General features: G+C 40.1%; 3 protein-coding genes across 10 annotated transcripts in view; 1 reads left to right on the top strand and 2 right to left on the bottom strand.

The window, feature by feature from the left end:
* USP16 (ubiquitin specific peptidase 16) overlaps positions 1 to 3,588 on the top strand; it is a 30,567-nt gene extending 26,979 nt beyond the window's left edge. For all 6 annotated transcript variants that reach the window (XM_050784717.1, XM_050784714.1, XM_050784718.1 and 3 more), the window contains 2 exons: positions 2,906 to 3,062; positions 3,170 to 3,588. In XM_050784717.1, coding sequence (XP_050640674.1) covers positions 2,906 to 3,062; positions 3,170 to 3,291 — 279 coding nt within the window. In that variant the 3' untranslated portion in view covers positions 3,292 to 3,588. The remainder of the gene's footprint in view (positions 1 to 2,905; positions 3,063 to 3,169) is intronic.
* RWDD2B (RWD domain containing 2B) overlaps positions 1 to 27,074 on the bottom strand; it is a 1,177,964-nt gene that overhangs the window by 39,475 nt on the left and 1,111,415 nt on the right. The window lies entirely within an intron of this gene.
* CCT8 (chaperonin containing TCP1 subunit 8) lies at positions 5,044 to 23,173 on the bottom strand. 3 transcript variants are annotated; one of them, XM_050784727.1, is made up of 15 exons: positions 22,907 to 23,104; positions 19,384 to 19,474; positions 18,568 to 18,647; positions 16,406 to 16,555; positions 15,727 to 15,907; positions 15,553 to 15,614; positions 13,806 to 13,943; positions 12,271 to 12,449; positions 11,092 to 11,158; positions 10,930 to 11,017; positions 10,730 to 10,845; positions 10,104 to 10,175; positions 9,861 to 10,025; positions 9,154 to 9,273; positions 5,044 to 5,271 (listed from the first exon to the last, which is right to left on the bottom strand). In XM_050784727.1, exons 1-15 carry the CDS (start codon positions 22,964 to 22,966, stop codon positions 5,194 to 5,196), a joined length of 1,647 nt encoding a protein of 548 aa, XP_050640684.1. In that variant the 5' UTR covers positions 22,967 to 23,104; the 3' UTR covers positions 5,044 to 5,193. The 3 variants fall into 3 exon arrangements, with proteins under 3 accessions (XP_050640684.1, XP_050640685.1, XP_050640683.1); XM_050784728.1 differs by lacking the exon at positions 5,044 to 5,271 and adding an exon at positions 5,352 to 5,706 and having other exon boundaries at positions 22,882 to 22,964; XM_050784726.1 differs by lacking the exon at positions 5,044 to 5,271 and adding an exon at positions 5,353 to 5,706 and having other exon boundaries at positions 22,907 to 23,173.

Below are 27,074 nucleotides of genomic sequence, written 5' to 3'. Positions count from 1 at the left end.
ACGGGCCCAGGGCAAAGATTTAGAAATCAGTACATATGTGGTGGTTTAAAATATGAGAAGATGGGATCCCTTGTGTATAGTGCCCGAAGAGAGAAAGAGGAGATGGCCAATGACAGGACCCTCCTAAGTATCTGAGTGGAATAGGCAGGGGTAGAAAGTGAGGACGCCACAAACGATCTCAAAGAATCTCCATGTTGAAGAATTTGGGGCTGGGCGTGATGGCGCACGCCTGTAATGCCAACACTTTGGGAGGCCAAGGCAGTTGACTCACTTGAGGTCAGGAGTTCGAGACCAGCCTGGCCAACATGGTGAAACCCTGTCTCTACTGAAAATGCAAAAATTAGCCAGGCATGGTGGTGTGCACCTGTAATCCCAGCTACTTGGGAGGCTGAGGCAGGAGAATCGCTGGAACCCGGGAGGCAGAGCTGCAGTGAGCTGAGATTGCGTCACTGCACTCCTGCCTAGGTGACAGAGCAAGAAACTCTCAAAAAAAAAAAAAAAAAAAAAAGCTGGGCCAGTAGCTGTGAAGGGCATAATGGAAGAGGCAGCTAAGGACAATTTATAAGATTATAGTCACATTGAGGACTATGACAACGTACATGATCATATGTTATAGTTTTGTTTCTTAGCAGTAGCGGCTGTCTGGGTTTGGGGCATGGCAGGTACATTATAGGATTCAGGGTGAGGTTTTGTGATGAATTGGATATGGTGGCAAAGCTGGTGGTGAGTATTGGGAGGATATCATTTGTAAGTGATACATGTGGTTGAAGTTCCCAAATTTTAATGTGTATGTAGGAATCATACCTACAAATTTTGATCTGTAGGTTTGGCATGGGATCAAAAATTCTGCTTTTTTATTTTATTTTCTTCTGAGACGGAGTCTCGCTCTGTCGCCCAGGCTGGAGTGCAGTGGCCGGATCTCAGCTCACTGCAAGCTCTGCCTCCCGGGTTCACGCCATTCTCCTGCCTCAGCCTCCCAAGCAGCTGGGACTACAGGCGCCCGCCACCTCGCCTGGCTAGTTTTTTTGTATTTTTTAGTAGAGACGGGGTTTCACCGGGTTAGCCAGGATGGTCTCGATCTCCTGACCTCGTGATCCGCCCGCCTCGGCCTCCCAAAGTGCTGGGATTACAGGCGTGAGCCACCGCGCCCGGCCTAAATTCTGCATCTTTAATATAAACTCTCAGGTGATGCTGATACTAGCTGTTCATGGACCACAGTTTGAATAGTGATGGTCTAGACTACATATGGGGAATTGCATTAGTCAGTTTCCATGCTGCTGATAAAGATATACCCAAGACTGGGCAATTTACAAAAGAAAGAGGTTTATTGGACTTACAGTTCCACATGGCTGGGGAGGCCTCACAATCATGACGGAAGGCAAGGAGGAGCAATTCACTCTTACATGGATGGCAGCAGGCAAAGCAAGAGCATGTGCAGGGAAACTCCCTCTTATGAAACCATCAGATCTTGTGAGGCTTACTCATTATCAAGAATAAGCATGGGGAAGACCTGCTCCCATGATTCAGTTACCTCCCAACAGGTCCCCCCTTACATGTGGGAATTATGGGAGCTACAACTGAAGATGAGATTTAGGTGGGGACACAGCCAAACCATATCAGGAATGAAGCCAGAAGTCTTCATAAGCAAGGAGAATATGAGCATTGGAGATCCTGTTAGGTTAAAGAGTACAGAATAGGTGAGATGAGAGTTGAATAAATGGAAGACTCGTAGACTAAGACTAAAAATAAGATATATGTCCCTTGCGCTTAGGACTTTGAGACCAACCTGGGCAATATGCTGAAACCCCGTCTCTACAAAAAATTAATTTAGCAGGTCATGGTGGTGTGCACCTGTAGTCCCAGCTACTCCAGAGGCTGAGGCGGGAGGATCACTTGAGCCCAGGAGGCAGAGGTTGCATTGAGCCGAGATCACACCACTGCACTACAGCCTGCGTGATAGAGTGAGACCCTGTCTCAAAAAGGATTTTATGAAGTTGAAGGATCACTTGAGCCCAGGAGGCAGAGGTTGCATTGAGCCGATATCATACCACTGCACTCCAGTCTGGGTGACAGAGTGAGACCCTGTCTCAAAAAAAATTTTATGAAGTTGAACAATTCTGAGTGATGACAAGCCTAGACTTTAGTCCTGGTTGTGGCTGGCTAAAATGGAATGGCATTTAAAGTCCTGTGAGGATCATAGATGGATGGAGAAGTACTAAGTTCTTCAGTGAATATGGAGGCACAGATTGGGAAGCTGAGTATAGAGATAGTACTACTGAAGGGCAGCGATGCATGTTACGAACTTTTTACATGAGAACATAAATAGTTGTCTGAAAAGTGGCTCCTGGCCCAGAGAATGCCTGTTCCTATTGCCAGCCCTATGGCATATGGAGTCCTGAAAGAATAAGCAGACTGCACTCTCTAGTGGGGAAAGTGAACACTTGAGAGGTTGAATGTGCTTCTCACCAACTCCCTTGGGGACATTTAAAGATGTAAGGGGTAATTTTTGGCACAACCTAAAATGCTGTCCTGTTCCTGTTCAGGGCTTGTCTTTTAAACAGGGTATTCAGGGTTGTTAATAGCTAGGGTTGTTAAGGTATTTTGGAATTATCCTCAGGCTCCTAAAGAAACTGGCAAGTTGAATTAACTTATTTGGTATCTGAGCCAGGTAACTGCATCAAGTGGCCTATGGCTTACGGCTTTTCTAGCAGGGGAACGATGGTAAATTTATAAAACCAGAAGTGTCTCAGGCTGAGAAGAGGTATGGAGAAGACTAGACTCAGGAGTGATTTCTGCACTCTCAAAGTAATGGTTAAAGACCTTTGCATGGTGTAAACTTGCCTTGCCAATGACATCTGTGTAAACGGAACTAGAACTAACTTTTGGATTCTACTCATTTTTAAAGAATGTTGCAGAAGAAAATACAAGGGTACTCTATTCCTTATATGGAGTTGTTGAACACAGTGGTACTATGAGGTCGGGGCATTACACTGCCTATGCCAAGGCAAGAACTGCAAATAGTCATCTCTCTAATCTTGTTCTTCACGGTGATATTCCACAAGGTAAGATGTCTTGGAAAATTCAGGCACTCAGCAGATTATGGCAAAACCAAAAAGTAACCAACTTGAATCTTTCCATTTACGTTTGATTTTTCATTTCCTCTTGACAGATTTTGAAATGGAATCAAAAGGGCAGTGGTTTCACATCAGCGACACACATGTGCAAGCTGTGCCTACAACTAAAGTACTAAACTCACAAGCATACCTCCTATTTTATGAGAGAATACTGTAATAGTATCAAAAGTACTTTTTCTGGAAACACGTTTATGACTTTTATAATGGCTGAAATAACAATAAAAAAGTAAAGACTAATTAAAATCATGTTCACTTAACATTAAATACATGCCAGAAGAAATCATGTTTATTTAAATATTGAAGGGAAAAATACCTAAAAATTTACAAAGGTTTTGTATTGTCATGGTGGTTTTAATTCCTGCTTCGTTTCTGGAAAGCAAATCCTGAATTACTTAAGTCCTCTGTGTTTAATGTCTGGGTGATGGATCACAATACATCAATAAACTGACTTACCTAAAATCTTGTTTTATTACTGAGGAGATTTTAACTTCTACTGACTCACCCTACTAGGTAACACTTTAAAAAATGTTTCATCATATGGGCTAATGAAGCTTCATTACAAGTCTGTTCATTTTATAAGAATCTATACTGACAGCAGAATATAAATGGGAGGAATGTTTCTTTGTAATCCTGATGCCAGTGTGCATAAGCTGGGGTACATAAGGCCTTACTCTGTATTTGCTCTGTGCCAGTGGTCAGCTGATCTGGGACAGATGTAAGACAAACTAGTCTCACTCCTATGAGTGTAATTGGGTACCAAACCCCTTAATACCAGCATACCAGAGAAAGCCTGCGAACTGTCCCAAGTCAGCCAGTGTTTGAGTTACATGCAATGCAAAGAGCTTAGGGACACCAAGCCTCTCTTAACTTCTTGAAAGGTTCTATATGAGGATGACTTCGACATACAATGAACACTTCTAACCTGCTGTGGCAGTAATGAGAGTTGTATCATTCCTAGCACCTGTTGAGTTTATGTAAGACCCAGTCAGTCATATTGCTTCTAAAATCTCTTGGAAAGAATACTAAAAACAGGCTGGCATGGTGGCTTATGCTTGTAATAGCACTCTGGGAGGTCAAGGCAGTAGAAACCTGGAGCCGGGAGTTTTGAGACCAGCCTGGGTAACACACACAGTGAGACCCTTTTCAGGAGGCTGAGATGGGTGGATTGCCTGAGCCCAAGAGCGGAGGTTGCAGTCAGCTGAGCTTTCACCACTGCACTCCAGCCTGTGCGACAGAGCAACACCCTGTCTCAAGGAAAAATACATACACACACAATTTCAAACAGTATTGAGGACCTTATATAACCAACATGTATAGTAGCACATGTCCTATAAAATTCAGTATAATTATTTATAATTATTTATAATGTTCTTGGCTTTTTCAACACTCCTTACTGATTGTAACAAAGTAGGATCTGCTTTATGAAAACTGACTTAATTTTGTACATGTCAGGAGATCTATTTTCAGTTATAAGCATTTTTTGGTACTTTGCTAAGTAGAGTGTCTTCCATTCAACAAATTATTGCTATTGAAACAAGTCATCTTGAGTAAGGCATTCCAGAGCTGTGACAAAAACACTCTGGAAATCTAGTCCAGGTGTTGACAGACCTTTCCTGTAGAGGGCCAGATAGTAAATATTTTAGGCTTTGTAGGCCCATTTGGTCTCTGTTAAAAATACTTAACTCTGCCACTCCCTTGTTAGAAAGCAACTGCAGACAATATGTAATGGTATGAGCATGGCTGTTTTCCAATAACTTACTTACACAGGCAGTGGACCAGATATACATGGGTAATAGGCCTCTACTTATATAAGTGACTTGCCTTAAGTCCCACAGCTGATGTGATTAACAAGGTTGAGAGGAACACAAGTCATTTAGAGCCAATAACCGTGGTCATTAGACAATAAGGCTTTGACAGTAACAATATGTTTATTATAACATCCAGCCAAGAATACAAACACAAAATACCTCTTAATTTAAGGAGAATAAGAAAACATCAGGCGATTCTTAGAGTACTACTACAAATACAGCCTTCACCTACAGTAAAAATTAAGCCAATTTCAATCATTTTGGTCATCATCCCAGTCTTTCTTCCCACTTGGAGGCTTGGGCCCACCAGCTGGTTTTGCCATGATGATCTGCATAAAAAAGAATCACACAAAAGTATGCTTATAAACTCAACCTTTAGAATGAAAAGAATGCTTCTACTAGCATGATTTAAGATTAAGCAGTCTTCTTGATATAATTATGTACTGCATATAAAACACTATAGCAGTTTGCTAGCTCCCTTGTTAGAAATTCAATTGTAAACTTTCAGCAGCATGAGGTTTACTGCTTTTGTGGATAACTGCAACAAGATCCACACAGATTAGTGAATATTCCAAGACATGCACTTCAATAACTCAAAAAGCTGAAAGTGAAAATATGTGCATGCATCACTAGTATAAGTCGGTCAGTCAGTTTGGCACCTGATTTGCTATTTATATGTGAGATTCATCTTGCCAACCATCTCTGTCCCAATTTCCTTGCAGTTTAGGAGCTTTAGGTCCACCTGCCAGCTTTGCCATTATAATCTAAAGTAGTTGATACATAAATATAAACAAAGTTTAACATTGAAATTTTCTAAAACCTCTAAATGAGAACCATTCAAGCATCCAGTTTTCATAAACAAAAATCTAAGCCCTTAGTTCCCAACTTAAAAAAAAGTGCCACAAACCTCACCTTACTTAATCTAAAATAAATGGGTTTTAGTTTTTTTTTTTTTTTTTTTTTTGAGACAAGAGGACAGAGTCTTGCTCTGTTGCCCAGGCTAGAGAGTGCAGTGGCGCAATCTCACCTCAATGCAACCTCTGCCTCCTGGGTTCAAGCAATTCTCCTGCCTCAGCCTCCCAAGTAACTGAGATTACAGGTGCCTGCCACCATGCCCAGCTAATTTTTTATTTTTAATACAGATGGGGTTTCACCATGTTGGCCAGGCTGGTCTCAAACTCCTGCATGATCCACCCGCCTTGGCCTCCCAAAGTATTGGGATTACAGGCCTGAGCCACTGTGCTCGGCCAGAAAACATCTTAATTACCATCTGCAAACGTAAGCTGTGCACAGTGGCTCAGGCCTGTAATCCTAACACTTTGGGAGGCCAAGGTTTGAGGCCAGGAGTTTGAGACCAGCCTCGGCAACAAAGAGACCTAGTCTACAAAAACTAAAAATATATATATAAAATATATACACATATATATACACATATAAAATCAGCCAACCGTGACAGCACCTGCCTACAGTCCCAGCTATTCAGGATGCTAAGGCAGGAGAATCAATGGAACTCAGGATTTTGAGGTTGTGGTAAGCTTATTATGATTGTGCCACTGTACTCCAACCTGGGTGATAGAGTAAGACCTTATCACAACAACAACAACAACAAAGATACCTAAACCTGAAATTCTCAAAGTAACATGTTACTGATTGAGGGTAATTTCAGAAATTTCAGATTGAATTAAAGGCATTAAGCGTAATTTTAGAACCTAAGTGCACCATGATTTTAAAAAGTAACTAAAAGCCAGGTGTGGTGGCTTACACCTGTAATCCCAGCACTTTGGGCAGCTGAGGTGGGCGGATCACGAGGTCAAGAGATCGACACCATCCTGGCCAACATGGTGAAACCCCATCTCTACTAAAATTACAAAAAAAATTAGGTGGGCGTGGTGGCATGCGCCTATAGTCCCAGCTACTTGGGAGGCTGAGGCAGGAGAATCGCTTGAACCAGGGAGGCGGAGGTTGCAGTGAGCTGAGATCACGCCACTGCACTCCAGCCTGGCAAAAGAGCGAGACTCCATCTCAAAATAATAAATAAAAAATAAATAAAATAACGAAAACAAGTAGTTCACAGATTTTAGTGGGCACCATAATCAGACAGAGTGCTCATTAAAACAGACTGCTAGGCCTCTTCCAGCATTTCTGATATCAGTGGGTCTGTAGTGACATCCGAGAATCTGTATTTCTTTTTTTGAGACGGAGTCTTGCTCTGTTGCCCAGGCTGGAGTGCAGTGGCGCCATCTATGCTTACTGCAAGCTTTGCCTCCCAGGTTCACGCCATTCTCCTGCCTCAGTCTCCCAAGTAGCTGGGACTACAAGCATCTGCCACCACACCCAGCTAATTTTTTGTTTTTTTAGTAGAGATGGGGTTTCACCATGTTAGCCAGGATGGTCTCGATCTCCTGACCTCGTGATCCGACTGCCTCGGCCTCCCAAAGTGCTGGGATTACAGGCGTCAGCCATCGCGCCCGGCCTCCGAGAATCTATATTTCTTATTTATTTTTAGTTTTTTAAAAGATGGAGTATCACTCTGTCAACCAGGCTGGAGTGCCATGATCTGATCATAGCTCATTGCAGCCTTCAACTCCCAGGCTCAAGTGATCCTCCCACCTCAGCCTCCTGCATAACTGGGATTACAGGTGTGAGCCACCATACCTGGCTGAGAATCTGTCATTCTAACAAGTTCTCAGGTGATGTTGATGCTATTTTGGGACCATACTTTGAGAACTAGTGAAATAGACATTCGCACAAAGATTAATCCAGCCCGTACTACACTATCCAATGCTTAAAGCTTGATGTGCAATTCCTTTTCTAGAATATATACTATACAAATTGAGGTTCATTATACTATACACTATATACACAAACTGGTTAGTATAGTTGGATGGGTTCTTTAGATACATACTTTACACCGAGTGCAAAGACTGGGGGAACAGATCAACCAACAACTTCCCCTACCATAAGATAAAGCAGAGTTCCTAGTTTAAAGCCAAAATTCAAAGTGCCTTTGTGACCAAGGGTGGTTGTTATTGTCTTGTTTGGATAATTGACATTCAGTTCCTAACTAACACAGTTGGAATTTTTGCGTACCTTATGCTGCAGTCTACTTAGCTTCTTCCGTCCCTGCTATTTTTGGTTTCCCCTTTTATTCTTAGCCACATTCTAATTTCTAGAAAATATTTCCTTAGATCTCTATTTATTTAAAAACTCAAACATATTCTTCCATTGAAAACCACCTAATAAGCTGATAGAAAAAACCCTGTTAATCTGGTACCCAAACATCTAGTTTCTGCTTATTTCCAGTGACTTGAAACTAAATATCCAGTTCTTTTTGGTCATCTCTTCCTATCATAGTTCCTCTAATAAATCTGTTACAATTAAAACCAACTGGTCCTTACTGTACTTAAAAGTTGAATTGTCTTTCCACTGATTTCTACTTAGGACTTACTCCAACTTTAATATGACATGACTTTTACCTAATGGATTTATACTGTCCCTCTAGCAAATTAAAATTTTCTATTAAGTACTTATAAATAGTCATTGCTTATTAATTACTTCTGGAATTTTGTGGGGGAAATGTATTAAGTTTGCCAGAAAATGCCTTTTGGAAAAATAATTATGATTTCGGGTTTACTTCTATATATGGAACAGTTTACCACAGTTCAAAAAAAAAAAAGTAGAAATATGATTTTTAAACACCTTTAACATCTTTTAGTACCTCAAGCTATAATTTGTCATAGCAGAAAAAATTTTCAATGCCCAGTCCTCTTATCTGCAGACAGCTAGAGACTCCATTTTCCTTCAAGCTGGTGGTCTGCAATGTCTGCTCGAGGGCTTTATGGTCCTTCCAAATTCCATGTTAGTACTATACATTAAATTTACTCTCTAAATTATTTGTACAAAGGGGTTCTAAGGCTAAAAAGTTTGAAAGTTATATTTAAATTACATTTATTCCACTGATTCCAACTTAAAATGGCAAAGGATTCTTTCAGTGGAAAGATGTCCATTTTAAATTAGTTGTAATATATTCAATACAATTTATAATAGAAGAAAAAAAATCGGAGGGGGGCACATAGTGTCTCTAATATGTGAGGAGTGAGGACTAAGAATCCTTTGAATTAGAACTATGCTATGTTCTAGTTCTAGGAAAATATACTATTAAATCATATGCAAATGAGTATTTTTAAAGATCAAAATTTCACTTTGCTCACCTGATCCACTCTAAGTACAGTGACTGCAGCATTAGTAGCGAGTTTGATAGCCCAATATTTTCCCAGGTAAGTATCTAGAATACCAGCTTCCAACATGTCCTTTACAGCAGGGACTTCAGCCTGTCAAAACACAATTTTCATCCTTTCATTTAAAATCCTCTTATGTGAAAATGTTTACACCTAACAAAAAGCCCCACATAGCTCCTTAAATAGTAATGGAAAGTAACCAAGCACAGTACTACCTTACAGAGTCATCCTTTAATATGTGAGGATTGGTTCCAGGACCCCCAAGGATGCCAAAATCCGTGGATGCTCAAATCCATTATATAAAATGGCATGGCGTTTGGATATCTATGCGCATCCTCATATATACTTTAAATCGTCTCCAGATTAAATTATATAACAGTGTAAATAGTTGTTATACTGTATTTTTAAATGTCTTTAGTTTTTCCAAATATTTCAATCTGTGGTTGGTTGGATCAGTGGCTACAGAACTGGGCTGATTACACACTACAGAACAGAAGGCTATCAATAAAACAAGGAAAATGAAACATTCCTCCATCAGACAAACTATGTAAAAACTAAGAAAATAATCTGCTCCCAAATCAGAACACTGTTTCTCATTGATACTTCTTTTAAACTCACACTATTTTTAGGTTGTGCATTCCCCAAATAAAGCAATTTAAGTTCAGTGTTTTTTCAAATACCTCAATATCTAATCCAACATTTTTATTTCCTTCTTGATGCACTGCATAAAGTTTAGAGATTACTTCATTGGCCTTAACTCCAGAGTTTTCTGCCAGTGCGCGGGGAATAGCTTCAAATGCCTCAGCAAACTTCTTAATAGCGTACTGTTCAAGTCCAGGACATGTCTATAAGAAAAATGTGTTAATTATTGCCTTTTATTCAAGCAATGGAAAGAAAGTCAATTTATACAGAAAAAGCTGTACCTCTCCGTATGATGTGATCTGTTTGGCTAATTCAATTTCTGTTGCTCCACCTCCAGGTACAAGACGTTTATCCTGTACGTAGTCCCCCCGCCAAAAAAAAAAAAAAAAACACAAAAATTCACTAAAAAGCAGTTCGCAGTTTTCTCATCTTTTCACATTCCAGTAACCCCAGCAAACAGGAGTTTTTATCAGTCAATGTTACTCAAATACATATTACAAATTTGGTAAAAGTGAGTGGGTGGGGCAGATTTTCTTAGTGCACAGTGTCTGGTGTATGAAAAGGACCAAAGTGAAGAATGGGAATAGCACCATATCATTTTTGCATATCCACAGATATAGCACTAAGAACTGCTTTAGCAACTCAAAGTACATTACAATGGAAAACTACCATAAACAATGTTTTTAAAAGCTCTGCATTGCTGTTAACTCCTCTGTAAAATCCTTTTTGGAAACTATCACATTCAATAGCAGTGGACACTTAGGTAAAAACAAAAACAGGTGCTTCATTGCATATAAACCACTCATTCTGAAGTACTCGTGATGTGCATGAGTCTGCCAACTGTACTTTTAAGAACATACAAAGTACTCAGACCTTACAAACTACTAAAATTATTGCTAATACTGACCCTTGTAAGAACTTTGAAAGTATTAACACCATCGTCTACTGCCCTTTCTATGTCATCCATCAGATTGTCTGTAGAGCCTCGAAGTACTATGGTAGAAATGGCACCATCTTCCTTTTCTATCAAAAAATTAAATATATTTGGTGATTAAATACAAGAAGCTAAAGCCCTGCACTTAAACATATTTTACCATTCCTACATACCATGCTTAAAAACCACCACCTGAGTATCTCCAACTTCTGAGAGGCAAACACTGTCACAATGTCCCATTTCTTCAAGGACAGGAGGTGTCTGTAAGAAAGTGACTGTTGTAATAAAAATTCCATCATGTTCAACTATCTTTTAGTGTTTTCCAAAATACATACCAATCTAGGAAGAGCCGTAGCACCAACTGTTTTACACAGTCTTCGGAGATCCCATTTTGAGTTTAGCCTTTAAAAAACACAAAGACCTTAATAAAAGTTTTAATCCATTTGATTTTAATTTCAGATAGCATATAAACTTCAAATTAAAGAGGAACCTGTATACCAGCCCCCACGTCACATTCTTTTTTTTTTTTTTTTTTTTTGAGACGGAGTCTCGCTCTGTCGCCCGGGCTGGAGTGCAGTGGCCGGATCTCGGCTCACTGCAAGCTCCACCTCCCGGGTTTACGCCATTCTCCTGCCTCAGCCTCCCGTGTAGCTGGGACTACAGGCGCCCGCCACCTCGCCCGGCTAGTTTTTTGTATTTTTTAGTAGAGACAGGGTTTCACCATGTTAGCCAGGATGGTCTTGATCTCCTGACCTCGTGATCCGCCCGTCTCGGCCTCCCAAAGTGCTGGGATTACAGGCTTGAGCCACCGCGCCCGGCCACGTCACATTCTTTTGACAGTGGATTTTAACTCAGAACACGTCTGGATTGCAATGAACACTGAGGCCAGGAAGCTGCTGACTCTGAGTGAGTCCAGCTGGCCAATAGTACCACATCTTAAGTCTGTGTTGTATGGCATTGTTCTAGAATTGCGAGAATGGAAATCACTTTAGGATGCCAGTGGTTTATAGTTCTAAAACACCAGGGAAACCCTTACAAAACTCAACAGCATATAGAAAATTTTTGCTTTACTTTGTGCAATCAATGTTCTGTGAACAGGAGTGATTTATTTTGCACATTTTATTAGGTACTAGGGATGGTGGTAGGTAGAAATGGGTAAGTTGTCTAGTGTGCACCATAAATGTGTTCATGGATTAAAAGGGATCTTCCTGACTCCACACTCTGATGGGCAATGCACCAAGCTTGTGTCTAGTCTCTTGGACAAGTTGTTCCTTTTGCCTGGAATGCTTTTCCCTCTTCATATATCTGGTAATTGGTTCTTCAAGCTCTCAGCTTCAATTTATGTTTTCTCAGAGGTGTTTCCTGACCCCTCCCCAAACTAAGTCCTTCTGCTATTTGACCTAATACCTATACTTTTCCTTTATTAATAGTCGTCGTGGTCTATTTTGTTTAGTGTTTTCACCACCGAAAAAAACATTTACGACATAGGTAAAAAGAATTTGGCTTTCTCTTACCTCACTAACATGATGTTATATTTGTTTGCATAATGAAGAGCCATGTCTGCCACTTTGCCACCTGTTACTACGACATTTGCACCAGTATCAGCAATAGCTTTGACTTGTGCATCCATGAGATTTTCTTCTCCCTTACTAAAATTCATCAATTCTTCAGCAGTCTTTATCAACACTGTTCCCTGGCAAAACAAGTAAACATTCCCTTTAAAATCATTTCACTACACTGGTGTTCAAAGTTGTAAGATAACAGTTTACTGAATAAATAATTTTAAGGTTTGGCTAAAAAAAAAAAAGAAGATAAATGTGCATATATTACGAAGCAGCAGAATACTAAATGCTTCTAGAACCTTCTAGATGCATCTGCTTTTGATAAGTACTTAGGTGGAAAAGTACTTCTAGTTATTTATTTTTGAGACACAGTCTTACTCTGTCGCCATACTGGTGTGCAGTGGCAGGATCTCGGCTCACCACAACCTCTGACTCCCTGGTTCAAGCGATTCTCCTGCCTCAGCCTCACGAGTAGCTGGGCTTACAGGCAAGCACCACCATGCCTAGCTAATTTTTGTATTTTTAGTAGAGACAGGGTTTCACCATGTTGGCCTGGATGGTCTCAATCTCCTGACCTCGTGATTTGCCTGCCTTGGCCTGTGCTGGGATTATAGGCGTGAGCCACCGTGCCCAGCTGAGAAGCACTTTTATTTTAAATATGTCAGGTAGGTGTCCTGGTGTTTGTCTTTTGACAAAGGTTAACTAGTATTAGCAAAACAACATTGTGGTTCTCAAACTTTTTCTAAAATGTGGACTTGGCGAGGCCGAGGTAGGTGGCTCATTTGCGGTCAGGAGTTGGAGACCAGTCTGGCCAACATGGTGAAACTGTCTCTACTGAAAGTACAGAAATTAGCCAGAGATCACTTGAACCCAGGAGGCAGAGGTTGCAGTGAGCCAAGATCGTACCAATGCACTCCAGCCTGGGTGACAAAGCAAGACTCTGTCTCAAAAAAATAAAATAAAATAAAATAAAATAAAATGTGGACCAAAAGACCACACCCAGCTCATGCTACAAAATTTAAAAACTGTCAACAACTTAGATTTCAAGAATTCTAGAGATGAAGTCAGTCACTATTGACTGTAAACACAAACTTCAAACTTTCTAACATGTATTTTTAGAAACATACCTACCATTTTCAAATTACATTAGCTTATCTTGTTTCAGGATGCTACAGAATGTCAACTTTATTTTTGTGAAGAGCACACAAAGTACTCGCATTCTCATATTCTTTCACTTGCTGAATTTATAAGCTGTACCAGAAGGGCTGTGTGTCAGATTATAAATAATATGGCCACCATCTTTATATTTCAAGTTTAATGTTCAGTAGTTGAATTAGATATTCAAAGAACATAAATCTGGCATAAAAAAATAGGTAAGATCCTGCAATGTTCAGTTTTTTAAAAAGTACTTACTGGTTTAAGAGCTAACTCAAACAATCTGGAAGTGCAACCCCAATTATTACTTTTAAGGTTTGAAGTCTACATACCTTAGTTTCTGTTATCGTGCCATCAAAAGGACAAGAGTACACTGCTATTTTTGCATCTTTGACAGATGTTACATCACCTTCGGTTTCCTTCTTAAAAACCATGCCATGCAATACTGAAGAGGAACTGATACCAGAGCCCTAAGGAATTGAATACCAAAACCATCAGTGATCTCATGAAAATAACATTACGGTCAAACTGTTGATTCTCCATATACCAAAAATCTCCCTTTCTAAAATAAAGTCATAAACCAAGACAGTGACTCCTGGGATAAGGGGTGGGGTGGTAGACATAAAGCACGCCCTTCTGCTCTAGTCAGAAATCACTGAGGGAATGAGCTACTGTTAGGAGAGGTCCTTCAGCGTACTGGGAAGAACCAAAGGCAGAGAACTGCTCTTAGCCATTCAGTTACCTAGTACTTGGTGCCAATATACTAGCCACAGCTGTCAGTACTGCGAATACAACACAGAACAAGGCAAAGATTCTGTCCTCACAAGGTTACAATTTAATGGGGAAAGCTGGCAGTACGTGGAGGGAGACAGCAAACAGAACACACGAGGATCTTCAGGGAAAGCACATGTACTTATGTTAAGCTAAATTCACATTAACAATCAGAATGCCAAATGTGCAAAACCAAAACCACTCCACTGATAGGTTTTACTCGATCAAGCACATTTTATAAAAAATAAACTTTACTATTTCAATACTAACATTAAAGTGTGAATTCTATCATTGAAGAGGGATAGGGCAATTTCCACCCCACTCAAAATGGTCTTCTAAGCTTATTATAATTCAGAGTATTATGAAGAACACAAAAAAATTAGTATTTTGGGCTGGGTATGGTGGCTCACACCCGTAATCTCAGCACTTTGGGAGGCCAAGGTGGGCGGATCATGAGGTCAGGAGTTCGAGACCAGCCAGGCCAACACGGCGAAAACTCTGCCTCTACTAAAAAACACAAAAATTAGCTGGGCTTGGTGACGCACACCTATAATCCCAGCTACTCGGGAAGTTGAGGCAGGAGAATCGCTTGAAACTGGGAGGCGGAGGTTGCAGTGAGCCAAGGTCACGGCACTGCACTCCAACCTGGGCGACAGAGCCACACTATCTCCAAAAAAAAAAAAAAAAAAAAAAAAATTTAGCATTTTGTTTATACATTGTTCTTAAACCCACAAGACATCACAGAAAATGACTTTATAAGGAGATAGTATGTCAATATCCTTTTAAACTTAAATAGGTAGTAGTAGTATTACAACTTAGCAGTATCAAAATGTTATAAAATAATGCCTCGAAGGCCAGGCACAGTGCCTGACGCCTGTTAATCCCAGCACTTTGGGAGGCCGAGGCGGGCGGATCACCTGAGGTTGGGAGTTCGAGACCAGCCTCGCCAACATGGAGAAACCCCGTCTCTACTAAAAACACAAAATTAGCCGGTGTGGTGGCACATGCCTGTAATCCCAGCTACTCGGGAGGCTGAGACTGGAGAATCGCTTGAACCAAGAGGCAGAGGTTGTGGTGAGCCGAGATCGCGCCATTACACTCCAGCCTGGGCAACAAGAGCAAGACTCCATCTCAAAAAATAAAATAAATAAATAAAAAATAATAATGCCTTGAAAAAAGTCCTAAGTGTCCAAAATCATGAAGTAACATTTAGGTTTTGATGAACACAATTTTTTTTTTTTTGCACAAAAAACAAAAACAACAAAAAAACTGATCTAGATATGTAGCATTAATGCATTTTCTACTTACCAGAATTTTACAGACTCTGATGTTATCAACATTGAAATGGCCGGAATCAGGAAAAATAGATACTGTTAAGAAATGAGACATATCAAAAGATTATTTTGGGACAACAGAGAAAATACCTAGTCATGTTAAAGACATTTTTATTTTGGATCTTTTCATTTACTGATATTTACTTACCGCATGCCTGAGCAATAAGCTTGGCCAGAAATACTTCATTACCATATTGTTTACTCATTATGGAGGTACGAAGTAGAGATGAGACTTCATCAACATCTCGAAGGTTTTTTGCAGAACAACATACCAAATTAGGAAGAATCTCATGAGCTTTTCTGCAGGCTATTTCATAACCTTCTATGACCTGAAATATAAACAACAACATTTCCTATTCTGACATGACTTAAAGTAGCTTACTTAGGTAACCGAATGCATATGGATGTTTATTTTTGATATAAAATGACAAAGAATATACTTTGGAATAATACATATAGTAGACTCTACTAGTTATGAATGGAGGCTTAGATGACAGCCCAAATTTGAATCTTAACTCTACCTAACTCACTAGCTATGAGATCTTGGGCAAGATTTTTCTAATTTTAATCTCTTTTCTCATCTAAAATAAAGTGGGGAAAAAAAAAGAAAAAATAGATAAAATGAGATTATAAGGCCTCAAAAATAGGGTTTTTGTGAAACTAAAATGATACTGCATGTGAAGCATATGTACTATAACGGCTGCTGGTACAGAGAAACTGCTCAGTACATGTTAGCTACTACTATAATAATGATTTTAGTTTATGTTTTAAGCAGGTGTACATGTAAGCAAAAATTAAGTAGGAGTAAATTATAAATGAACACTTGCCTCTGAAACTGACAGGCCAATCCTCAGAAGTTCTTCAGCTAATTCCAGCAGAGCTCCAGCAAATACCAGAACAAAGTTTGTGCCATCTCCAACTTCTTGCTCTTGCATATGAGAAGCCATTACAATCATTTTTGCAGCAGGATGCTGTACCTAGTAGGAAAGGTAATATCAAGTTAAACATCTGATTCTTAAAGCAACATAAAATTGTTCATTTCCCTTTCTTAGACTCCAATTTTCCTGTAGATTAGGTAACTCCATTTGATCACACCGCTATACGCTACTTATAGCATGGTCACAAGAAAAAATCCAAGTCCCTTTATGCCGATCAGCACAAATGTATCACTATAAATAAGAATTTCAAAGTGCATCCTCTTTTGATGGCCTGTACATACAGTGCCACACATATGGTTCAGCATATCATTATATCTCACTAAATTAAAAAACAAAGTAATTACAACCACCAAACCTAAATATTTTTTTAAAATCCTTCAGGATAACTAAAATAGATACCACTTAACTTGGTCATGAGTCTCAGTATCTATTTTACCATATATTCTTGTTCTAAGGGCTATCATTTGTGATTTAAAGAAAAGGGGGAGTATAAAAGTTTTCTTAAAATGTAACATAATTTTACGTGGATTTTATTCTTAAGATTTAATTTTAGATATCTTTACAGAAACAAGCCAAGGAGTAAGAACTGAAAGCAGGGAGTAAACTATAAAAGTCAGCCCTGTGATTTTATTATTTTGACAGTATCACCACTATAATAACTCCTGATGTTAACTCCTGAGATCAGTGTGCAACATTAACATTCACAATGACAAATCCTTGTACAAGTGTTTTGTGGAGTTAAAATTTAACTTTAAACTTAAAAAAAATTATATATATATGTATATATATTTTTAAGTTGGAGTCTTGCTCTGTTGCCCAGACTGGAGTGCAGTGGCGTGATCTTGGCTCACTGCAACCTCGGCCTCCCAGGTTCAAGCGATTCTTCAGCCCCAGCCTCCTGAGTAGCTGGAATTACAGGTGTGCACCACCACGCCCGGCTAATTTTTTTTTCTGTATTTTTAGTAGAGATGGGGTTTCACTATGTTGTCCAGGCTAGTCTAGAACCCCTGACCTCAGGTGATCCGCCTGCCTCGACCTCCCAAAGTGGTGGGATCACAGGCGTGAGCTACCGCGTCCAGCCAAAAATATTTTAAGAGGTTAGAGAAATGCTGATTCTTCTATAGTTTCATTTAAAACAAAAGATTAAGTTCTAGCGCTTTCAAGGGCTAAGCTGCAGGAAAATTCCCTGAGGCTGAATATGTTATCCTTTAATTACAAGGCGGGAATGAAGAATGGCTCTCTCTGCCTGTTCAGGTGCCAGATCTTCCTTACAACCCTGCTGGCAGGCAGTATCTATTTTATAGACTCTAATAGCAAAACTGGAGCTGAACAAAGTAGATTGCCATAAACTGACTGTTTTTATTTTCATAAAGTCAAGTGGTTGGATCTTTTTAAAAACCACTGTTTTATGTATATACGTTTTTGCATTGTGGAATAATTCACTTCAGAGTCACTCTATCGAATGAAGATAATGGTAATCAATTTCATATCCCAATTAGCAATGTATCACAACCAATCCCTCCACAAATTAATAACTTAAGAAATTTTTAAGATTTCAGTGGTTACAATGTTCAATCTAAAGAGGACTCTCTATAATTAGAACAACCTGTATAATAAATTTTCAAGACCGGGCGCGGTGGCTCAAGCCTGTAATCCCAGCACTTTGGGAGGCCGAGGTGGGCGGATCACAAGGTCAGGAGATCGAGACCACAGTGAAACCCCGTCTCTACTAAAAAATACAAAAAATTAGCCGGGCGCGGTGGCGGGCGCCTGTGGTCCCAGCTACTCAGGAGGCTGAGGCAGGAGAATGGCGGGAACCCGGGAGGCGGAGCTTGCAGTGAGCCGAGATCGCGCCACTGCACTCCAGCCTGGGCAACAGCGTGAGACTCCGTCTCAAAAAAAAAATAAATAAATAAATAAATAAATAAATAAATTTTCAAGTTGGAAAAACAGTCCCTTATCCAATCTGAAATAAGAGATTTCTTCTAGTTAAAGTCTACTTAATTTTGATGTCACCAAAATATTTCTTGACTTTTAAAGAAACAACTTACTTCTAGTTCTCTTAAAATAGTCGCTGCATCATTTGTCACAAACAACTTCTCCAAGTGGTTGATAACCATTTTGTTCATTCCTCAAAAGTAACAGTTAAAAAAAGAAAAAGAAAGCCATTATTAATCAAATCCTTACCCAAATACCCACGAAAATCTAGTAAAAAAATATAAATTTGTGTATTTAAAAAATAGCTTTGTAAGAAAACACATACTATCTATTCTTCAAGTTTATCTTATAGCCCCATGGGCATTCTCTGACCGCAGACCCATATTCTTTCTTTCCTTTTTAATGTCCTACAATATTTACTACGTAACATGCCAAATCTCACATTTTTGCCAATTTCTGTCTTCTCTTGCAACATGATTGTCATGCAACAAGTGCTCAACAGATATTAATATGTAAAAAGGCCAAAATAACCTATTTAGTATATTTAGTTGTATGTTTATTCCATGAAACTGTATCAATTAAATTTAATTGGCGGTAGAAGGCAAGAAGAAGGAGGGAATTTTCTTCCTTAAACTACGTCACTTTTATATTCAGTGTTTGTCACAATGAACATTAGGTGCTATCTTACTAGTCAAAGTGTTATAATTTTTCTACCCTCTCAACAGGATAAAAAGTAATATATTGATCCCTATTTTTCTAGAGATCTGAGTTGACTGAAAATTAGAAATAACTAAAAACTTGAACTATTAATTAAGCCATCAAATTAACTTCCAAAGCCATACTATAACATCCTCAGAACAAGTTTGAAAGAAGAGGTAGTACACAAAATTCTACCACTGTATCTTTACAAATATTAATTTAGAAATTACCATTTGGTCCATATGCTGTACGAGTGGTTTGGGCAAGCTCCTTGCAAGCTTGTATATTTCTATACACAGCCTCTTCTAATCCTGAAAAGTGCTGTTAAAACAAACAAACGAAAAACCCCGCTAATTAGACAGGACAGTGAAACAAGAATGTTCAAACAGAAGGTATCTTCGCTTATATCTTGCTTCTAATAAAGCGGGAGCAGAGCTGAGGTATTCGGCACAAGAGGGCTGGTTACAAATCTTAGCTTGCTGGCTTTTTAATTTGGGCAATTTTCTTAATATTTCTTCATTATAAAATGCGGTAATTATAATAGTACCTACCTCATAGGATTGTTGACACAATCAAACAAGATTTATGTAAAACATAGCATTTGATATTCATAAATGATGCATACATTTCCTCTCTAGCTGAATGAATAAAAGTATAACATTTTGGGGGACTGCAGGTATCTACTTACACATCAAATCGTAAGACTTATAATTTTTTTATTAAAAGTAGTGAAAAGTACAGGGAACCATGCTAAGGCTAATTAGAGAATGGGAATGAGGTACTTCAAGTCGAATACCTTTCCAGAGTTTATCGGTATTTTCTAATGTTGAAATGTGGAATATTTTTCTCATTGTGTTAGAATCTGGGCTTTTGTAAAGCCAGAAGTTCTTTAAGTATGTGCCACTGAAGTGTTTAGGGACTGAAGTACCCAGACTGTTGAATACTTTTTTTGAAGTGCAACATTATCCCAATGTATACGTATTGAAAAAGTGAACTGTTCACAGTACTAAAAACTCTCACAAATTCCACACTAGATTTTTTAGAGTTGAGGTTTACTTGGGTCCTCAGATATATTTCACTAACCTACAGTGCATGAGAACATTTCTTTAGAGCTGTGCTGCCCAATACAGTAGCCACTAGCTACATGGGGCTAGTGAAAGCAATTAAAATAAATTTTCAAGTAATTAAAATTTAAAAATTCAGTTCCTCAATTGCAGGAGCCACACACAGTTCAAATGCCCAGTAGCTACATGTGGCTTGTGAATATCACATTGGACAGGCTGATACAGCATATGTCCAACACTGCAAAAAGTTCTATTACACAGTACTGCTTTACAATACAAGCCATGATTTTGTGATCCAAAACCAAGGTTAATAGCTGTTACATTTTTTTGAGAGAGAGAGAGTCTCTATCGCTCAGGCTGGAGTGCGGTGGCACAATCTCAGCTCACTGCAACCTGGGCCTCCCAGTTCAAGCAATTCTGGAGGCTCAGCCTCCTGAGAAGCTGGGACTAGAGGCGCGCGCCACCACACGAGGCTAAGTTTTTTTGTATTTTACCCCTGCCAATAGCCACTACTCTAAAAGCATCTTCAGCAATAAGAACTGTATTCCAGCAATAACACTTAAGTCTGAACTCCTGGCTTCCACTCTTCCTTCTTCCCCTCACTCCCCATTCTGTGAGAAACTACCATCTGATCAGATCCCATCATTCCCATACTTAAGACCTTCAAGGCCGGGCGCGGTGGCTCACGCCTGTAATCCCAGCACTTTGGGAGGCCTAGGCGAGCGGATCACGAGGTCAGGAGTTTGAGACCAGGCTGGCCAACATAGTGAACCCTTGTCTCTACTAAAAATACACAAAAAATTAGCCGGGCTTGCGCCTGTAATCCCAGCTACTCTGGAGGCTGAGGCAGGAGAATCGCGTGAACCTGGCAGGCGGAGGGTGGAGAGAGCGCCACTGCATCCCAGCCTGGGCGACAGAACGCAACCTCGTCTCAAAAAAAAAAAAAAAAAAAAAAAAAAAAAAAAAAAAAAACAACAAAACCACAAACAACAAAAAAAACCCTTCAACAGTTTCCCATCCTGCTTAGGATAAAATGCAAATCCCTCTTCAGGGAAACAAGGCCCTACATATCCTGGCCCGTGTATCCTTGTATAGCTCCTCCTCTAAATTTACCATTTTCTTTTCTTTGGTAAGCTTCAGCCCTATAACCTGTTTTCTGGTTTTTTTGAAGAAGAAGAAAAAAAACAGGTTCAAATCATTCCTTCCTCAGGGTCTTTGTACTAGTTAAGTACACCTAAATAAGAGGTGGGGGGAAACAGCCCAGGCTCAGGGGCTTCTCTCACTAAGCACAGAGCTAAGAGTTCTTCCCTAAATATCTAAGTGTTCTGTCTATTCCTGATCCTTCTTTTAGAGACATTTTAACCTCCTGTCATCCTCTACTATAGTACGGTTTCTTTCATCATTATTTGGAATTCTCCTTTTAATCATTATATCTGCCTTAGAAGCACATAAACTCTACGAGAAGTGGGACTTGTGTTTTTCACTGCAGTTCCTTCAGTACCTATTTATTGAATGAAATAGCTCAGTGTTCTGTAAAAAGCTACTAGCATTGGAAATACAAATAATGTTTTGTGATACACGAGTTTTCCAAAACTGTATTAGTGAAAAAAAACCCAAATTGGAAGCTAATATCTCAGCCTGATTTTTTAAGGAAATCAGCCCATACTATTTTCAAAAGATGATGCCACCAACATTTACATTAAACCCTGACATTTACTTACTATAATAACATTATTTGAAGAGTGCATTCTACAAACATGAACCTAGTTGTATTAAACTGTTAATGCTCCCTGTACCTCGCATAACCTTAAATTCGACCACACTGATCTATTTCTTGAATTAACAAAATCTGGAGGACATACAGAGGAACGCAATTTGAATAGCACAAGAGACAAATTTATCAACAGTGCAGTAAGATATTTTTTAAAACTATGCTACTGAAATAACGTTCAAGACACGGCCATTAAACAAAACAGTGTCATCTGCACCACTGTATCACTTATCCTGCAGATTACAGGGTCAGAACTCAAAGACACCACCCTCTTGGTCCAATCTCCATAATTTAAAGATCAAGAAAACAAAACCCAAGAGAGTTAGGTTTTAGACTAAGCCAGCTAACATAAGTTGGGACTGGAACTCATCTGGCTACAACGCATGGCTTCTGTCAACCAAGCTGAAAGCCCTGTTTCTCACTGGGAAAGAAGCAACCACGACCCGGCCCTTTTTCCCACACTCTCTTCTCTGGATCGCCTAGTTCTCCTTCTTCCCCATCCTATAACTCGCGAGCTATGTGTCAATCGGCGTCGCAGTTCCCAAGACAATTTCATCTACGTTATTCAATTTCACCCTCACAACCCCTTTTAAGCGCGACGGGCCTTAGCCCCATTTATGGATGAAGGCAAAACGCACGCGCGGCTTCACGTCCGTCCACCTTCAAGGTGTACAATGTCGATCGTGCCGCCCACCCCTCAGCCTTCTCCCGGTCGCGGAAGAAGAGAAGTGCCTGTAGGCCCCGGGACACCTGGAAGGCCGAGTCCTTCCAAGATCACCTCCCTTTCTGGAATCTTCTCTCCCCCCGCCGCTGTGCCAGGGCAGCACGCTCAGCCCCTTAGTAGGCCCTCCTACTTCGCCGCGGCCGCCGCAGCCCTATGCTGACTCTCCCACCTCATTCCTTTCCTTCAGCCCTTACTTTCGCTCCCTCCTTGAGCATCTGGGCAAAGCCCGGAGCCTTGGGAACGTGAAGCGCCATAGCCAGGCTGCAGGAAGCCGTTCACGCGACCACTCGGAAGAAAGCGGAGGAAGCAAGGAGCACGCACAGCCTTCTGGGAAAGCAGCGTGCGGCCGTGTCTCGTTCTTCCTCGCTCTCCAGTTAGCCCGCCCTTTCCCCGCCGCCAGAGGTGAAGCATCGCGAGAAGAGCAACTTCTGTGACCAGAACCAAGCTGACGATCCCCGATCGGGTCGATCGATAGGGCGGGCCCAGGGAGCGCCTCGGGTTTCCGGCTCACGCACGCGCAGACGGCCCAAGCCGTGGGAGCTTGTTCCAGTCTGTGCTCCCTGATCGGACTCAGTAGTCGCGGTGTTAGATTTTTCGGCTTTTGATGTGGAAGGCACACATCCTTAGCTTAATTTCCACGTAATATTCCAGACCCAGCCACCAACATCAGGGCAGGTGTGTGTGTGTGGTTTTTTTTCCCCGAGGCAGAGCATCTGCCCCATCCGCCAAAATTGCCTTTGGGCGTGCGCTGTGTGTTGGGCACCATAGGAAGCGCTGGGAATGCGCATGATAATTAAAGTCGTCACCAAGGGTAGCGTAGCACACATCAAATGCTCACGTGTGCCAGGTTCTGTGTGATCTGCTTTACATGCGCCAGGTTCTGTATGATCCGCTTTCCATGGAGTATCTCTGTTAATGGTCAATCTTAAAAATTAATGAATTGTCGATTAAAATAACATTTAGTTTTCCTTCTACAAAATGGAGACAATACCATTTGATTTTTAATGGTATTGTTTCCATTTTATGGAAGGGAAACTGAAGTTCACAAAGGGTAAATAATTTTCCCAAGATCACAGAGCTAGTAAATATTACAGCTAGAATTCCTACCCAGGTCAGACTGATTGCAAAATGTATACATTTTATATAAATATATCTGATTTATATATAAATTTATAGATAAATATAAATCCCTTCGGCTTGGTGGCATGCACCTGTAGTCTCAGCTGCTCAGGAGGCTAAGGTTGGAGGATCTGCTTGAGCCTGGGAGGTTGAGGCTGCAGTGAACTTGAGATCATGCCACTGCACTCCAGCCTGGGCAACAGAGTGAGGTCCTGTCTCAAAAAAAAAAAAAATCTTTTCTTGCAAAAATGTAAATGCCAGTGATATGGTTTGGATTTGTGTCCCTGCCCAAATATGATGTGGAATTATAATCCCCAGTGTTGGAGGTGTGGCCTGGTGGGAGGTGATTTGATCAAGGGGGCGAACGTCCCCATTGCTGTTCTTGTGATAGTGAGTGAGTTCTCATGAGACCTAGTTGTTTAAAAGTGTGTGGCACCTCCCTACTCTGTCTCTTCCTCCTCCTCCAGCCTTGTAGGACTTTCCGGCTTCCCCTTCACCTTCCACCTTGATTGTAAGCTTCCCGAGGCTTCCCCAGCCATGCTTCCTGTATCGCCTGTGGAACTGTGAGCCAATTAAACCTGTTTTCTTTATAAATTACCCACTCTCAAGTAGTTCTTTATAGCGATTAGAGAACGGACTAATACAGCCACCTTTTTCCTTCTTGGAAAATAGGGATAGTTTTAATAAAATCATACATATTATTGTGTGATAAGGTTATTGTTATTTTTTAAATAATGTTTACAAATTTATCAGTTTTAATTTCTCATACAGCAAATATCGATACCTATAACCCACATAAACCAAAGGCCTTTGGGGAAGTCAATACTTTTTTTAAGAGTCTAAAGGTGTTCTGAGACTGGTACGTTAGAGAACTACTACAATGATCAGGCCCGAACAACAGAACGATCCAAGATTTTTCCCTCGATTAGCTAAGAAATAAATAAAAGCACATTCCTCTGACTCAGAGATAATGTTGCTTATAAAAATAGCTAACACAAAATAAAACTGAAAGGAGCTAAAATGACACCTGATTTTTTTTTTTTTTTTTTTTTTTTTTGAGACGGAGTCTTGCTCTGTCGCCCAGGCTGGAGTGCAGTGGCCGGATCTCAGCTCACTGCAAGCTCCGCCTCCCAGATTCACGCCATTCTCCTGCCTCAGCCTCCCGAGTAACTGGGACTACAGGCGCCCACCACCTCGCCCGGCTAGTTTTTTGTATTTTTTTTAGTAGAGACAGGGTTTCACCGTTTTAGCCAGGATGATCTCGATCTCCTGACCTCGTGATCCGCCCGTCTCGGCCTCCCAAAGTGCTGGGATTACAGGTTTGAGCCACCGCGCCCGGCCTAATGACACCTGATTAATTTTATTAATTAAAAATGGAGGAATCAAATCTTGAGAAATGTATAACTAGACCATGGAAAATAGAACTTGAGGAAAAAACCATTGATAGATCAAATTTTTGTTGAAAATTTATAATAAAAAATTGATCTTTAATTTTAACAAATAGGAAATGGGAAGAATTAAAATCAATTTAAATCTGTATGGTAATTTATCAATGAATGAAATGGACTTAACTGCTAAGAATACTTTCTAGATGAAAATTAGAAACTTTATATAATTTGGGTTAAACTGCATTCATAATGATAGAGTCAAAACAAGGGCCAAATATTCGCTGAGTCCAAAAGGTCAAATATTCCTTGCCCAGAAAAGAAACACAAATATTTAAAGTGACTTCGAGGCCTGGGTTCTGGTCCTTGTTTATCTCACTGGTATCTTCTCCATTTTGGCATTAATGTCCTGTATTCTGGCCCCAGTACCTGGAATAGTTCATGCTGTCTGCTTTACCACTTCTGCCTCAGGGTCTTTACTTCTGCTGTTCTTCCTACCTAAAATGCTCTTCTATTCCCTTTTGGCTGAGTTAATTCTACCTCAGTATGCAGACACTTTCATTAGAAAGTCTTTGATGACTCCCGAGACATTCCCTGTTTGTCATTCTCATAGCTTCTGTGTTTCTCCTTCATAGCACTTAACACAGTTGTAATGACGGAATTACTTGTCTTCTTTCTCCACCAGCAGGTAGATGCTGAATCACCAGCCCTTATAGTGTAATTGGACAATGCACAGAGTAAGGATTCAATAAATAGTCGTCAAATGAACTACTGGGTGACCAAATGGGTATCCAGAAGAGGAGATCGAAAAATTGAGGTGCTGTGGTCTCAATGTTTGTGTCACTCCAAAATTCGTATGTTAAAATCCTAAGCCCCGAAATGATGGTATTACATAGGGCCTTTTGGGAGATGATTAGTTCATTAGGTCTCCTCCCTTATAAAAGATTAGTTGCCCTTATGAAAAATGCCCAAGGGAGCTTAATTTGCCTTTCTACCATGTGATGACACAGCTAGAAGGTGCTATCTATGAACCAGGAAGCAGGCCCTCACCAGTCTCTGTATCTGCTAGCACCTTGATCTTGGACTTCCAGCCTCCAGAACTGTGAGTAACACATTTCTCTTGTTTCTAAGCCACCTAGTTTATGGTATTTTGTTATACCACCCCAAACAGATTAAGACATGGGAGGCATGGTCTGTATTCTTCCCATCCAGACGTATATAAAGTAAAACCAGAGAACAACACAAAGCAATCGAGAGGATTTTTCCTCCAGAGTTTGCAAAAGGCCAAGGAGACTGCAGGTTTCTGTTATATTGATTCAAAAGCCTGAGATCCTCATGTTAGGTGCCGACTGAAAACATGGCCTCCAGCCTCCAGGAGAGCTAAAAGCCATGAGGATTGGGGGTTGGGGACGTCTGAGCCATCTTAGGATTCTGATAAGGACTCAGTTCACTGTTTGTTTCTAGTTACTTTGTTTCTATTTTTTTTTTTTTCATTTTTTATTTGTTTGCCTTAAAGTTTTCACCCCTGTACATCAGAATTGTTTAACGTTTTTGGCTTGTCTGTGTGTTTTGATTTTTTTTGTATTATTATTTAATTTTCCCAACTCCCATTAAATCCTTAACCTCCTGACTTTTCTTTTTCTTCCTCCATTTGTGTTGTTTACTTCATGTTACTATATCATCTTATGTTTCAATATTTTTCTTTTGTTTGGCTTTGGAGTCTATGACTCATTTTGTGTTGGCTCATTATTTTGCTTCAGGATTTTTTTTCTTGTTGTTAAAATCTTTTAATATTCCTTTATAAATTTAAATTTTTTCTCTTTTAATCAAATTTATTTGGGTTTAAGAGGGCACAATA

The sequence above is a fragment of the Macaca thibetana genome, chromosome 3, assembly GCF_024542745.1.
Source record: "Macaca thibetana thibetana isolate TM-01 chromosome 3, ASM2454274v1, whole genome shotgun sequence".
Classification (NCBI taxonomy): domain Eukaryota; kingdom Metazoa; phylum Chordata; class Mammalia; order Primates; family Cercopithecidae; genus Macaca; species Macaca thibetana.
Note: the sequence above shows the minus strand (reverse complement) of the source record. Positions and strands in the feature narration are given on the sequence as shown.